Source organism: Piliocolobus tephrosceles, chromosome 14 (assembly GCF_002776525.5).
Source record: "Piliocolobus tephrosceles isolate RC106 chromosome 14, ASM277652v3, whole genome shotgun sequence".
In the NCBI taxonomy this organism is placed as follows: domain Eukaryota; kingdom Metazoa; phylum Chordata; class Mammalia; order Primates; family Cercopithecidae; genus Piliocolobus; species Piliocolobus tephrosceles.
Window position 1 is genome coordinate 25,753,222 of NC_045447.1, and position 16,316 is coordinate 25,769,537.

The window sequence follows — 16,316 nt, forward strand, 5'->3', positions numbered from 1 at the left end:
CTGGCCAACATGGTGAAACCCCGTCTCTACTAAAAATACAAAAATTAGCTGGGTGTGGTGGTGTGCACCTGTAGTCCCAGTTACTCAGGAGGCTGCGGCAGGAGAATCGCGTGAACCCAGGAGGCGGAGGTTGCAGTGAGCTGAGACCGCACCATTGCGCTCCAGCCTGGGCGACAGAGAGAGACTGTGTCTCAAAATAAAATAAAATAAATAAATATAAACGTTTACCATCCCTTCATCCATTCTTAGATCTTATCCTCTAACCCTTTAGTCTTGTTTTGCTCTCCTTTGATTCCTTGTTATGGGTCTTTCAACTCTGAAAAGACAAAGAGGTAGTGGGAGAGGAAGCTAGAGGGCTAAATACATTTGTTCTCATTTGTTATTCCCAATATTCCCTGTATTGTTATTTCCGTTTCACAGATGAGGAAGCTGAGGGCTAGAGACATGCAGTACTTTGCCCAAAGTTACATACATATTAAGAAGAGCTGAGATATGAATCTGGGTCTGCCTGACTCAAAGCACTTTCCCTTGCATCATGTCACAAAGTCATAGACCATGACATTGTTTTATCTTAAAGACCAGTTATTTCTGGCTCCAAGGAGATCTCCTGCCCAAGTGCCTAGGGGCAGTAGACAGCTGTCTCAGGGACAGTCCTAGCATGTGCTGGATTATTAGTGCATCAGCTGACACTTTTTCCCAGAAGGGAGAGAGGCAGCAAGTCAGAAAGTCCACGGGAATGAGTTGGGAGGGGGTTCCAGGGAAGGGGGACAGGCTGCCAGGAGAAGGAAAGTACACGGGAGAAAATAGTAGGGCTCTGATGAGTTAGTAGGGTTCTGTTACCAATAAAATTGTTTCCATAAACTGTATGTGTGCTTGATGTCAAATTACGCATTTTAAGTAGAAAATAGATTAGTAAATGCTAGTGTTTGTAGAGGACTTTTTTTAGTCTGATACGCCCTAATCAGATACTCTCAGCACCTAAGATACAGGCTGCTAAAATTCATTCATTCCTCGAACATTCATTGAACACTTCATTTTAGAGGCTGCCCCTCTAAAATGTCAAGGAATTTTCCAAAGACAGTTGACTTTTTTTCCAGGAAGGTGGATAAGCCCTTGGAACCCGGCCAATTGCATATTTAAAATTTAAATAAATGTGCCGGGCGCGGTGGCTCAAGCCTGTAATCCCAGCACTTTGGGAGGCCAAGACGGGCGGATCATGAGGTCAGGAGATCGAGACCATCCTGGCTAACACGGTGAAACCCCATCTCTACTAAGAAATACAAAAAGCTAGCCGGGCGAGGTGGCAGGCGCCTGTAGTCCCAGCTACTCGGAGGCTGAGGCAGGAGAATGGCATAAACCCAGGAGGCGGAGCTTGCGGTGAGCTAAGATCCGGCCACTGCACTCCAGCCCGGGCGACAGAGCGAGACTCCGTCTCAAAAAAAAAAAAATTAAATAAATGTATACATTTACTTACATATTTATGATTTAAATATATATACTTAAGGGCAAATGGATGCTTATTATTAATGTTCTTCATTTTGGCACAAAAAAGTGTAGAACTCAGGTCACTTGGTGTTTTTATAATCCAACAGTGAGAAAAAAACTATTTCCAAATGGCCTTCTGAAAACATAATTATTAAAGAGCAGCTTTATCATTAGAAATGTAGACCGTGGCTGGTGCGATGACCCACGCCTGGAATTCCAGTGCTTTGGGAGGCTGAAGCGGGCGGATCACTTGAGGCCAGGAGTTTGAGACCAGCCAGACCAACATGGTGAAACCCCATCTCTGCTAAAAATACAAAAATTAGCTGGGTGTGGTGGTGCACACCTGTAATCCCAGCTACTCAGGAGGCTGAGGCAGGAGAATTGCTTGAACCTGGGAAGCAGAGGTTGCAGTGAGCTGAGATCGTGCCACTGCACTCCAGCTTGGGTCACAGAGCGAGACTCTGTCTCAAAAAAAAAAAAAAAAAAAGAAAGAAAGAAAAAAGAAAAAGAAAATAAAAGAAAATCCCAGCTTTGGATCAGGGGGTTGGTGTTACCTGGCACTGCGTGTTCAGATGCTGGACTCAGTTCCCCTGGATTAATTTTTTGGTAACTGGCTAATTTCATGCAATAACAATGCAGATGTTTAAAATTAGGCAGCATGGAAGCTGTCTGTGATTCACCCTACATGAAAAACACAGGAAACAAAAACCATCGAAAAGCATCATCCTGTTTTGGTAAAAATACCTCCATACACGTCTGTACATTCATAGATAAAGGCTTGGAGGAAATATGGCAAAAATATTAACAGTGTTGTACCTGGGTATTGAGTTTAAAAATGAATTTATTTTCTTCTTTGTTCCTTTCTATATTTCTTGATTTCTTTTGCAGTGAAGATGTATCAGTTTTTTCAAATTTTATTTTTGAAATAGAGAATACACTCACAAAGTAATAATCAAGAGTCCAAAAGATTATACAATAAAAATTCCTTCTCTCGTCCCTGTCTGCCTTCCATCTGGCTCCCTCCAGAGGTAAACAGTGTGACCAGCAACTAGTGTATCCTGTTAGAGACTTCATGCACATATAAGCAAATGTATGTTTGTTTTTTCCTATTATCACTTTTACAACCAAAATAAAACTACCTTGATTTTGAAGAAAAGGCTGTAGAAGACTCTTTGATTAAATAAAAAGATGAAAAGTGAAAAACAGAGGCTGGAAAACTACATACAGTGTGACATTTTATATGAAATTATATAAAATAATTATATGTATTATTTAAAAATATATAAAATATATATTTAAAATATAAAGAGAAAATTTATAATCCAAATGTGTGGGCAATTATCTCTGTGTCTAAAGTTTTAGGTGAGTTTATTTGCTGTCTCTTTTTTTTTTTTTTGCAACAGAGCCTCGCCCTGTTGCCCAGGCTGGAGTGCAGTAGCACGATCTCGGCTCACTGCAACTTCCACCTCCCAGATTCAAGCAATTCTCCTGCCTCAGTCCCCTGAGTAGCTGGGATTACAGGCATGTGCCACCACACCTGGCTAATTTTTGTATTTTTAGTAGAGGCAGGGTTTCACCGTGTTAGCCAGGCTGGTCTCGCACTCCCGACCCTGTTATCCACCCGCCTCAGCCTCCCAAAGTTCTGGGATTACAGGTGTGAGCCTACCATGCCCAGCCTGAAAACCAAGATTTTTCATTAAATTTGGTGCCAAAATGTACCTGATCTTGTGAGATTTATTCTTTTTGGTGTCAATAGTCATAATAAACTGCAGGATATTAATGTTTGAATATAGGGTACTGCCCCAGATCCCACTGGGAGAACTGGGAGAGTTGGCAAATGCATCATCTTACCTTCCTAAAATATGAACAATTCTGAATTCTGAAATACACTTGGAACCAAAGGTTTTGAATAAGGGATTGTGACTTGGAAAGCAAATTCAGATGCTGCACACAGTAGAGGCCGGGGGTGCCCATCCCCAGGTTGGGATTCACATTGCCCTGCCTAGGGGTCAGGTTCTTGGGAGCCTTTATGAATCCGAAGCTGAATATAATCAGAAGGCTCAAGAAGTATATGTTGGAGGTATTTCTCCTAAATCAGTACTCTTCACTTTTAATGTCTCTCTGAATCTCCCAGGGATCTCGTAAAAATGCAAATTCTGCCTCTGTAGGTCTGCAGTGGGTCTGAGATTTTGCATTTCTTTTTTTTTTTTTTTTTTTGAGACGGAGTCTCGCTGTGTCGCCCAGGCTGGAGTGCAGTGGTGCGATCTCGGCTCACTACAAGCTCCGCCTCCCGGGTTTACGCCATTCTCCTGCCTCAGCCTCCCGAGTAGCTGGGACTACAGGCGCCCGCCATCTCGCCCGGCTAGTTTTTTGTACTTTTTTTTAGTAGAGACGGGGTTTCACCGTGTAGACCAGGATGGTCTCGATCTCCTGACCTCGTGATCCACCCGTCTCGGCCTCCCAAAGTGCTGGGATTACAGGCTTGAGCCACCACGCTTTTTGAGACGTAGTCTCGCCCTGTCGCCCAGGCTGGAGTGCAATGGCACAATTTTGGCTCACTGCAATCTCCACCTCCCAGGTTCAAGTTTTCTCCTGCCTCAGCCTCTCGAGTAGCTGGCATGACAGGTGCCCGTTACCACGCCCAGCTAATTTTTGTATTTACAGGCGCCTGTTACCACACCCAGCTAATTTTTGTATTTTTAGTAGAGATGGGGTTTCGCCATGTTGTCCAGGCTGGTCTTGAACTCCTGACCCCAAGGGATCCGCCTGCCTCAGTCTCCCAAAGAGCCATGATTACAGGCGTGAGCCACCAAGTCCTGCCAGATTTTGCATATCTAACAATCTCTAATTGAAGCCTATGCTGCCGGAACTGTCCTAAATGCTAGACAAGCCTCAGGCAAGGCTCTGAGTGATGATGACATGGTGGTCCCCTAGGGAGAGTTGTCCTCCGCCCTTGACTGGGACCTGCTAAACATTGACCATCCCGGATTCTAAACCTGCTGCAGTCATCACCTTTTCTCCATCCTTCTGCCTCCTGCCACCTCTTCTTTCCCAGACGGGTTAAAACCACCCCACGCCTCTGCTCCAGACCTTGGCTGGGCTCCACCGAGTCTCATGACTGTTCACTCACCCAGGTCTAAGGTACTGCTTAGGTGAGGTGCTTTTCCGGATAGCTGACCTTGCCCCCACAAGCATGAACTTTATAAATTAGTTCAACTCTCAAGTTCCTGAGATGCCTCACTCTCTCTCCCAGGTATCTCCCTGGAAAAATATTCCAGTGTTGGAAAAGCATTCCTTAGCCTGACCACCCACACACATGATGATAATACACGGACTCATTAGACAATTAGTGACCTGGAAAAAGGCCACGACTTTTTAAATTTTATTTTCTTTTTTTGAGACAGAGTTTCGCTCTTGTTGCCCAGGCTGGAGTGCAATGGAGCGATCTTGGCTGACTGCAACCTCCGCCTCCTGGGTTCAAGTGATTCTCCTGCCTCAGCCTACTGAGTAGCTGGGATTACAGGCATCCACCATCACGCCTGGCTAATTTTTGTATTTTTAGTAGAGATGGGGTTTCACCATGTTGGCCAGGCTGGTCTCGAACTCCTGACCTCAAGTGATTTGCCTGCCTCAGCCTCCCAAAGTGCTGGAATTACAGGCCACGCCTGGCTATGACTTATTTTATTTTTATTTCAATGCTTACAATGTCATGACTGACTTCTTACCTGCCCTACCTGCTTATCTTTTTAAGTTCTGGATACCCTGGTTGCAGAAAACTCAAACTTAACTTACTCTCTAAGTGAACTTTCTTACTACAAAAGTAATACATATTTGAGAACTTAGAAAATATAAGAAGAAAGTGATAACATGAAAACATGAGTGGCCATCACCCAGAGATAAATATCGTGACATTTTGCCTCACGGCCTTGCAGTCTTTATACATAAATTATGCTTTACAAAATCTGGCTTATGCTACGTACTCTCTCTTTCTTTCCTTTTCTTTTCCTTCCCCTCCCTCCCTCTCTTCCATCCTTTCTTCCTCCCTCCCTCCCTTCCTTCCTTCTTTCCTTCCTTCTCCCTCTCTTTTCTTCTTTTCTTTTCTTTCTTTTTTACTTTTCGTTCTTTCACAGGGTCTTTGCTCTGTTGCCCAGGCTAGAGTGCAGTCGTGAGATCTGGGATCACTGCAGCCTTGACTTTCTGGGTTCAAGTGATTCTCCCACTTCAGCCTCCTGAGTATCTGAGACAACAGGCATGTACCACCACACCCAGCTAATTTTTTATTTTTTGTAGCAATGGGGTTGCTGGTCTTGAACTCCTGGGCTCAAGCAATCCTCCAACCTTGGCCTCCCAAAGTGCTGGGATTACAGGCATGTGCCCAGCCAACATGCACCTTTTTTTTTTTTTTTTGAGCTGGAGTTTCTCTCTGTTGCCTGGGCTGGAGTGCAGTGGCGTGATCTCAGCTTACTGCAACCTCTGCCTGTTCAAGTGATTCTCCTGCCTCCTTGGCTTCCCAAGTAGCTGGGATTACAGGCACCCGCCACCACGCCTGGCTAATTTTTTTTTTAGTATTTTTTTTAGCAGAGACGGGGTTTCACCATATTGGCCAGGCTGGTCTCAAACTCCTGACCTTGCTATCCATCCGCCTTGGCCTCCCAGAGTGCTGGGGTTACAAGCGTGAGCCACCCACCACGCCCTGCCAACATGCACCATTTTTAAACTGCTTTCCCCCCCCCGTTTACAGTATACTGTGACCATTTTTACAAGTCAATGAAAATCTTTCTATATCATCATTTTAAATGATTATGTAGTTTTTCACTTAATTGATGGGGTTTTGGAGTGTTTTCAATCATTTGGGATTAAAATAAAACTACAATGAATGTCCTCATTCAACCAAAATTATCTTTTTGATACTTCTGGGGAATTACATGATCAGGCCAAAGTAGATGAACTTTATGTTTTCTTATGTTGGCAAGTCAGAAAGCATGACTTCCAAACTTTCAAATACAAACCAGGTTCTTTAGACTAAATCAGTGTCTCGAAACCCCACTAACCTCAGTTAACCAGTAGTGACACCGAAAAGCAGGGAATTCCAGAGCTGAGAGGAACTTCGAGGCCATCGGTGATCAAATACCTCTCATCTCCAGCTCAGAAAGAGGAGAATTACTCAGACATTTTGTTTAGAGATCTAAAAACTTCCCAAAGTCCACAGTTTTATTTTCACACAATTCTAGGCTAACTTAAAATCAGCATTTTTGCATTATTCTTTCATTCAATATTTATATATTTATAATCAGGGGATTCGATCAATAGGGGATTGGTGAAGTGATTTATGGTACAGTCATTCAATGAAATCTGATACAACCATTAAAAAAACTGAAGAAGGTCTTATTATTATTATTACTATTATTTTTATTTGAGACAGAGTCTTGCTCTGTCGCCCAGGCTGGAGTGCAGTGGTACAATCTCAGCTCACTGCAACCTCAGCCTCCCAGGTTCAAGCGATTCTCCTGCCTCAGCCTCCTGAGTAGCTGGGACTACAGGTATGCACCGTGACACCGGCTAATTTTTGTATTTTTAGTAGAAATGGGGTTTCACCATGTTGGCCAGGGTGGTCTTGAACTGCTGACCTCAAGTGATCTACCCGCCTTGGCCTCCCAAAGTGCTGGGATTATAGGTGTGAGTCACCGCGCCGGGCCAAAACCGAAGAAGGTCTTCATGTACTAATACAGAATGATATCTCAAATACATCAGCAAATGAAAAAAGAAAAATGCAGAACAGGGTACATAATACGCACATTTGTGTAAAAAGGAGGTAAGGGAATACATAGATGTTTCGCCATGGACATGCTGTTTGTGTATGCATAAAACATCTTTGGAAAGATACACAACAAACTGATAGTATAATACTTTGATTTCCAGGGAAACTAGGTGGCTGCGAAGAGAAAGTTTTCACTGTGAAATCACACCTTTCACATGGTCAACCATGTAAATATATTACTTATTTAAAAATCAAATGTGGGAGCGGTGGCTCACGTGTAATCCTAGCACTTTTGGCAGATGGATTGCTGGAGCCCAGGAGTTTGAGACCAGCCTAGGCAACGTGGAGAAACCCCATCTCTACAAGAAATACAAAAATTAGCCAGCCACGGTGGCATGCACCTGTAGTCCCAGGTACTCAGGAGACAGAGGTGGGAGGATTGCTTGATCCCAGGAGGTTGAGGCTGCAGTGAGCTGAGATCATGCCCTGCACCCCAGCCTGGATGACAGAGTGAGACTCTGTCTCAAAATACATAAATACATAAAAATTACTGTAAAAAAAAAACCACAGAATGAGGGGACTAGGGCGTTTGATTACATCACCAAGCAGATACATTTATTTACTTATTTCTCAAGTACTGCTGAAAATGTCAGTAAAGAAATAAGGGGCCAGGCGTGGTGGCTCACACCTGTAATCTCAGCACTTTGGGAGGTCGAGGAGGGTGGATCACCTGAGGTCAGGAGTTCAAGACCAGCCTGGCCAACATGGCGAAACCTTGTCTCTACTAAGAATGTAAAAATTACCTGAGCATGGTGGCGCGCACCCATAGTCCCAGCTACTCGGGAGGCTGAGGGAGGAGATTGCTGGAACCAGGGAGATTGGGGTTACAGTGAGCCAGTATTGCCCCACTGCACTCTAGCCTGGGCAACAGAGTAAGAATACATCATGAAAGAAAGAAAGAAAGAAAAAGAAAGAAGAAAGAGAGAGAGAAGAGAGGAGAAGAGAAGAGAAAAGAGGACCATAGGTACAAAAAGAATAGGTACAAAAAGAATTTGAGCAGGAACAAAAGATGGGCCATATGAACAGACCGGTCATATAACAATAATAGTTCTGGTTAACATTTACTGAGTTACTGTGTGCCAGGCACTGTGCTATTATGCGATCTCGACATATATTACCTCATTTCATCTACAGATCAAGTAGGTAGGATACTATGGCCATTTTCAGGTGAGGAAACTGAGGCTGGCAGATGTTAACTAATTTGCTCAAGTCTCCATCGCTAGTTAAATGGAGTTTGGATTCTCAGTGAGGATTGAACTCTGGCCTAGAAGTGTGCCTTGCTTGAGAACCCTGGCTCTTCAGGCAGATGCTCAACTGTCTCCTGACTATTTTTCTGCTGTATTAGTGGCTGCTTTTGTTAGTATTTTGCAAGAGCTGTTTGTATTTTGGTTGCAGGGGCTCAGCATAGGGAAGGATCTATCTGGGCAGAAGCCAGGAGTCCAGGCGGGTCAGCACGCAGAGGACAGTGGAATCCGAGGGGATGGCAGGTCAACCCAACCCACAACAGAGCCCTGCAAGGATGACTGCACTTGACCCCCTCAGAGAAAAAAGCCAGAGTCACTCACAGGAGAAAGACAAAGCAGCCAAAGCTTCCCGGGTGTACAGGAAGTCCAAAGTCATCAGAAGGAAGAAGAAAACCTGAAACAGTGAGAGCTGGCCAAGCGCTGCTAAGACCTATGCAAATGAGACCCACCCACGCTGCCTGGAATTCGGGCCTGGGAAGTCAGAAAACAAAGTACATGCGTGCAGGGCTGCAGGGAAGGGAGGCAGAGGAGGCGGCTCCGGGGGAGCAGGTAAGGAGACAGAGAGGGTCGCGGAGGGATGGGTCACAGGGCCCCAGAGTCCGGAGAGGCAGCAGCCCTGAGCGCGTGGCAGGTGAACTCTGGCCTGGGAGGGCAGGCTATTGGGTTCATCTTTCAAACTCAGCCACTCTTTAGCTGGGAAGCCTTCGGCAAGTCGCCTCAACTTTCTGAGCCTTGGCTTCCTCATCTAGAAAATGGGTCTAACAATAATCATGCTAACCAGAGTTGCGTGTCTTCTGTATTCTACTGGGCACCTTATAGACTATTCCTTCCCCAGGGCAACCCTGTAGGAGTGGGATGATTACCCTTTTTTATGGAGGAAAATGAAGTTCAGAGAGGTTAAGCCATTTGTCCAAGACAAATGGTTCCAAATCTGGTTACAAAGCCGGCACACTTTGTACTCCCCCTTCAGCCTCTCTCACAGGGTGGTGTTGGAGTATGAAATGGCCTTCTGCAAACAACAAAATATCCTAAAAGGCAAGTAACCTATCTAGATGGATCACCACACTTAGATCTTAGCAAGGGCCAGGAACCTCTGTAAACTGTGAAGTGCTATGAAATGCCAGTTTCTGGGTAAAAACAATGGAGTGGTGCTGGAGACAACTGATATTTGGTGATGACTTGTTCACAGACCAAGGAGATGACTTTGTGACAGTATTTAGGATTTACTGTAGCTGAGATGTCCTGGCTTGGGGTGGGGGTGATATGTGGCCAGAGTCTCTCCCCAGCTGATCCTGAAACAACAGGATCCCTGGGAGAGCAGCACAGATAAAGATCCAGGCAATAATGATCCTTCCTCCTCTTGGACAGCCTTTTACAGCTCTGGCCATGGAATTTCAGAGAATGTAGGTCTGATCTGGGGGGAAACAGGAGATCTTGATGTGTAGTAATACAAGCTTACTGGAGTGAAGTTAGAATTTTCAGGTAAGAGAATTAAAAAAAAAAAAAACTTATAATCTTGCCCCCAGAGATAACCACTGCTAATATTTGGTTATCTATCTTTCCAGACTTTTTTTTCCATTGCGCACACATTTTTGAAAATTGGATTATATTGCAATATGGTTTTGTTGCTGGTTCTTTTTTGCTTAATGACATTATATCCTAGGCATATATCCATATTGATAGTTTTACCACATCATATTAAAGGCTGCATAATATCTCTTCCAATAGATGGAGCAGAATCTACTTAATCAATATCCTATTACTGGATGATGACGTAGTTCTCCATACGTCACTGTTAAACCAGCGCCCGGATGGGCTTCTCTGTACTCACATCTTTGCAGAAGTCCTTGATGATTTCCGTGGAATCAATTCCCAGTGCGGGAAATGATGAGTCAGGGTTACATACAGTTTAAGGCTTCTGATAAGTATAAAAGGTCTGCTTCTAACACACTCTGGGATTCAGGAGCTCCTCAAAGCTTGATGCAGAGAACTTTGTTGTGGCTTTGAAGTCAGCCTTGACCCTTCCTTTCCCTCAAATCCATTTGCATTAATAATTTCAGTTGCCTCATATATCCATAACAATGCTTTGGTCAGTGGTGGATTACGTATGTGATGGTGGCCACATAAGATTATAATACCATATATTTACTGTGCCTTTTCTAAGTTTATGTTGAAATACACACATAATTATCATTGTGTTACAATACCTATAGTATTCAGAACCTAATAAGTTGTATGGGTTTGTAGCCTAGGTGCAACAGGCTAGACCACATAGCCTAGGCATGTAGCAGGCTCTACCATCTAGGTTTGTGTAAATACACTCTGTGCTGTTCACACAACGATGGGTTTCTCAGAACATATTCCCGTTGTTAGGTGCTATGTCGCTTTGTAGTCTTTACTGGGTGCTGGGCTCTAACTAAAAGCTTTACTAGTTTTGGCTTCCTTTTCACAAGGGGAAATAGAGGCACAGAGAGGTCAAGCAATTCAACTGGAATCACAGCCATGGATTCCATGGATCTGGCGTCATGAACCTTGACATAAACTACAACTGGATCCCTAGAGCTCCACTGCTTCTTGGGAAGTGGCTTTGATTCTGTCCCCAAAGATATCACTTATCCCATCCCCTTTTATCTTCTCCGCCACTGCCTAACCTGCACCACCATCGAATGCCTGAGCCACACAGCTGCAGCCCGAACAGGTGTTCCCTTCCCGGTCTTGTCCCCCTCAGTCTGTCCTCTGCTCTGCAGCTAGGATGGTGTTTTAAAAATGGAAATAGGATCAGGTACCTTATCCTACGCTCACCCCTGTAATAAAATCCAGATGAGCTTCTGAGCTCACAGGTCCTGCGTCCTGTCCCTCAACACCTTGCCTACCCTGGCTGCAGCCACCACAGCTTGGTCACCCTGGGCTCCTTTCACTTTCTCAGATTGGAAGAATTTTTCTCGCCTCAGAGCCACACATGCTGTTCCCCGGGCCTGCAATGCTCTTCCTCCACTCTGCGTGGCTGGATTCTTATACACTTTGGTCTCAGCTCTTCTGTCACCTCTTTGCAGAAACATTCTCTGCTGGTCTCATCGGGAGCAGCGACCAAGCACCCGAAGCCCATTTTCCTTTTTGCCTTTTATTAACAACCATTAAAACTGTGCATTTATTGATTGCCCATTACTCATTAAATGTCTCTTTGCCTCACTACACTCTAAATGTCATGAGGTCAAAGACAATGTCTATTTTATTCACCCTAATACCCAATAATCCCTTGCACAGCACTTGGGCTAGAGTAAGCCCTCAATAATGACCGAGTGGATGAATGGACTGCAGAAGAAAGCACTGGTGCAGAGCCCTGGTAAACTACCCTGGTTTCGCTTAGGGCTCCGTCTCCCTCCACATATCTTCATTTCCTCCTTCCCTGTTTGGAGCAGTGCCAGAGGTCTAGAAGAAAACCAGGAAGCCACGGGTCAAAGAGTATAAAGAGCAGGTTTTGCTTCAGACATTGACTCAATCGGGATAGATGATATCATATCATATCAGGGGCTTTAGGGAGACTCCCTTCCCCCCAGATCCCCTTTTGCACTGTTCCTGGATTTCTACCATGAGTCTTCTGGCTGTGAGGGATTCCCGATCTCATGCAAACACTTATTATCTAGCTAGTAGCACACACTGAGTAGGTGGATGGCGTGGATGTAGCCTTCCGTCTTTTCGAAAATCATGAGTCTGAAGACATGGGTCCCATGTCACCATTAACTAGCTGGGTGACTTTGGGTGAGTCACTTCTTGTCTCTCATCTGCAAAATGAGTAGTTCAGATGGAGAATTGGTTTTTAAACTTTTTCTTTTCCCCAGCAGCTCAACTCTTTAGATTATTCAAATGACCTATATGAAAAACAGAGAAAAGCCAAGTATTTCTGGTTGAAATGGAGAAGCAGGGCTGGAGTGTGTGTCCCTGCAACTCCCCGCTTTAACTCCCTAAGGTTGGTGGGATGACCAACTCTAAGATCTCAGAAGGCTGAGCAGCTGTGTGCTAAGAACAAAGCAGAAGGCAGCAAGGTTTGTACACGCTGCTTGCAGTTACTTAGGCACATTAAAAGATCAGTGGGTGACTGGACTGAATCTGATAGTCGGAGCTTTTAAGCTTCCAAGTAGGTGACTTTCACAGCAACCGAAGTGCTGAGCAGGCAGCCCCTTTGTGCAAGGAGGAGGTTCCAGCCACTTTTGAAGAGAAATGAGGACCCCAGAGAGAGGAAGCCCAGAAGACTCCCTTACCCTCTCCACATCTAGAAAGAGCAAATTGCCACCCTACCTTTCCAGACCAGGGACTCCAGGTCTTGAAGGGACTGCCCACAATCTCACAGGTGTTTGGCTTCCAGGTTCAATTAGTTACCATGCCCTGGGGGGAACTCAGGTCCCCCACCTCCCTCCCCACCCCGCCCCCCAGGAAGCTCTCTGGCCTTGGCTCCAAGCAGGTGTGCTCAAGAGGCTGCAGACTGGGCCACCTGGCAGCCCCAGGTGCTGCGTGCCTGCTGCCATGGAGACAGGCCCCTGGGTTGGTGGCAAGAAGGCAGTCTCCCAAAGCTTTGCCGGTTCAGGGGAGGGAGCGACTGGAGCCTCAGGCCCTCCAGTGCAGTCTGCCTGACCACCCTGGAACCCCAGAAGCCCAGGTGCGTGCCCTGAAGGTTTCCCAGGACAAAGGGAGGGAGGAGGAGCCAGGGTAGGCAGAGGACCGGGAAGAGGCTTTGGAAGGGGAAGAGGCTCTGGGAGGGCTGATCTGGGAAATGGGTCAGGGTAACTTCTGCAAGCCTTCCAGGTAGGGAGAAAAGTCTTTCCAGGGGTCCCCTTGCCAGGCCAAGGACTGGGTGAGTAGGATCTGGAGGGTTGGCCCTCTAGCTCAAGGGGAGGAGAGAAAGAGCTGGCATTTGTCCCCATAGGAGGGACAGACCAGGGAATTCACAAAACCCATCTCTGCGCTAGTCAGGGATTTGAGGTAGCAGGGAAGGAAACATTTGTCCTCTAGCAAAATCCACAGACTGCGGCATACCCCCAGCTCCCTGGGTTCAGGGCAGCCATGGGCACGGACACCGACCATAAGGAGCATTTGCGTCCAGCTCCAAAGCCCGGGGCGCCGTCTCCTCCAATGCCGGCTCACTTGGGGGCTCTTGGTAGGGGTGGCCCAGGCCTTCACCTTGACGGAGGGGAGGCTGCAAGAGCATTCGACTCCACTCGATGGCTTAGGAACTGGTGATCAAGAACAAAACGCTTTTGAACCTGAGTAAAACATGGTGATGACACCTTTCAACACCCATAGAACACTTTGCCCCAGGCCAAGCACAGGGATGGGGCTTCATGGCTGTTCCTTTGCTCCTTTCCCCATTCTGCCAGGACGTCTCCCGCGAGGCCTCCCTGTGTGTGGCTGAGGATGGCTGAGCAGGAGGGCCGGGAGCTTGAGGCCAAGTGCCCCATCTGCTGGAATCCCTTCAACAACACGTTCCATACCCCCAAAATGCTGGATTGTTGCCACTCCTTCTGCGTGGAATGCCTGGCCCACCTTAGCCTGGTGACTCCAGCCCAGCGCCGCCTGCTGTGCCCGCTCTGTCGCCGGCCCACGGTGCTGGCCTTGGGGCAGCCCGTCACTGACTTGCCCACGGACACTGCCGTGCTCACCCTGCTCCGCCTGGAGCCGCACCACGTCATCCTGGAAGGCCGTCAGCTGTGCCTCAAGGACCAGCCCAAGAGCCGCTACTTCCTGCGCCAGCCTCGAGTCTACACGCTGGACCTCGGCCCCCAGCCTGGGGGCCAGACTGGGCCGCCCCCGGACACGGCCTCTGCCACCGTGCCTACGCCCATCCCCGTCCCCAGCCACTACTCTCCGAGGGAGTGTTTCCGCAACCCTCAGTTCCGCATCTTTGCCTACCTGATGACCGTCATCCTCAGTGTCACTCTGTTGCTCATCTTCTCCATCTTTTGGACCAAGCAGTTCCTTTGGGGGGTGGGGTGAGTGCTGTTCCCGGACAAGAAACCAAACTTTTTTCGGTTGCTGCTGGGCATGGTGACTGCAGAGCCTCATTTGGTATTGTCTTCCTTTGTAGTGTTGTTTATTTTACAATCCAGGGATTGTTTAGACCACGTGTTTGCTTCTGGGAACAATTAAAAACAAACAAACAAACAAAAAAACGAACAGCTTGAAGGACTAGGAGATGTGGAGCAACCTCCGGGTGTGAGTGTGGCGTCATGGAAGGACAGACAAGCAGTTCTGACCATAGAGCTCCACAGCAAGTTGTGCCAAAGGGCTGTACAATGGTATCCAGGAACCTGACTAGCTCGCATAGCAAGTTGCATTTCTCACTGGAGCTGCTTCAAACTCAGTGCATTTTTTTTTTGCATTGCTCTTTTTACTATGGGTTGCTAAAAAAAAAAAAAAAATGGGAAGTGAGCTTGAATTCTGTGGGTAAATGTGTGTTTGTTTCTTTTCAGCTTTCTCTTTGGATGTCTTGCCACCAGTTGCAGTAAAACTGTTCTGCATTCATTAATTCATTCACTTATTCATTCTATGACCATTTACTGGGCTGGTGCTGAGTGCCAGAACTAAGGGAAGAGAAGAGTAGGATTATCCAGGGGTGGCAGATGGCCCTTACTAGCAGGAAGGGGTGTGCTCATTCAGCTGCTGCTTCTATGAGACCACCTCTTGCCACCATGTAGTTCATGGAGTGTTAGGTGAAATCTAACGGTGAAAGATGTTACATCAGTGGACTAGGGGAAGTCTGGGATTTGGAGGAATAGGTCTTTCTTCCTCCAGGCAGATACAGAGGCCCTGATTAGAATGGACACAGGGTAGAGTTCTGATTCCCCTCCCCCAAGCTCCATAATCCTGGCTTCAAGAAGATGGAAACTCTGGACAGAGGCAAAGGCTTAGCTCCCATCCTGGATTTCACGATAGAATCCAGGAACCAATCAGACAGAATTTGGGGGCTCAGGCTGTTGCTTGGTAAGTTGCAACTTTGCAGTGTCTAAAACCCTGATTTCTGTTTCCCCAGTTTCCACCTTGCCTGGTGGCTTAAGGCTCTGATACAATTTTAGAGTGGTTAAGATACCATCACAGCCTGGGCACAGCGGCTCACGCCTGTAATCCCCAGCAAAGATGAGCTGGGCGTGGTGACGCGTGCCTGTAATCCCAGCTGCTGGGGAGGCTGAGGCAGGAGAATTGCTTGAACCCAGGAGACGGAGGTTGCAGTGAGTCAAGATTGCGCCACTGCACTCCAGCCTGGGTGACAGAGTGAAACTCTGTCTCGGTGGGGGGGGGTGGGGGCGGGAAAAAGATATCATCGTACAAAAAAGATACCATCACAAATATATAAGGATAACATTTTGATGTTTTTTGGGTTTTTTTTCATATGTGGAATAAGCTTTCAGAGGCCAGAATTTGAGTTGGTTGATTTGCTGCAAATAATGTTAGATTCCCCCCAGGGGTTTTAATGTACAAAATACATCAAAATATCCAAGACGTATATTTCACATTTAGAAAAACCAAACGGTTTAAGCTCCAATATAAAGAAAAATTCTCCATTACAAAGTTGGAAAACTGCCTACATACTCCTCTAGGGGACTAGCAACTGTCTCTCCATTTGTGCCGTCAAAGATAATGACACTAAAACTGGGACTCCACCTTTCCCCATTTACTTCATTTCTTTTTTTTTTTTTTTTTTTTTTTTTTGAAAGGGTGTCTCCCCTTCCCCCCCGGCCGGGGGGGTCGGGGCCGGTTTTGGCTCCCCTGCAAGACCC

The 16,316-nt window shown here is 46.4% G+C and overlaps 1 protein-coding gene across 2 annotated transcripts; it reads left to right on the plus strand.

Moving 5' to 3' along the window:
- The first annotated feature begins 13,127 nt into the window (after window positions 1–13,127).
- RNF183 (ring finger protein 183) lies at window positions 13,128–15,067 on the plus strand. Of its 2 annotated transcripts, none has more exons than XM_023223801.2 (2): window positions 13,128–13,201; window positions 13,920–15,067. In XM_023223801.2, exon 2 carries the CDS (start codon window positions 13,957–13,959, stop codon window positions 14,533–14,535), a length of 579 nt encoding a protein of 192 aa, XP_023079569.1. In that variant the 5' UTR covers window positions 13,128–13,201; window positions 13,920–13,956; the 3' UTR covers window positions 14,536–15,067. The 2 variants fall into 2 exon arrangements, with proteins under 2 accessions (XP_023079569.1, XP_023079568.1); XM_023223800.2 differs by lacking the exon at window positions 13,128–13,201 and adding an exon at window positions 13,284–13,347.
- Window positions 15,068–16,316: the final 1,249 nt, after the last annotated feature.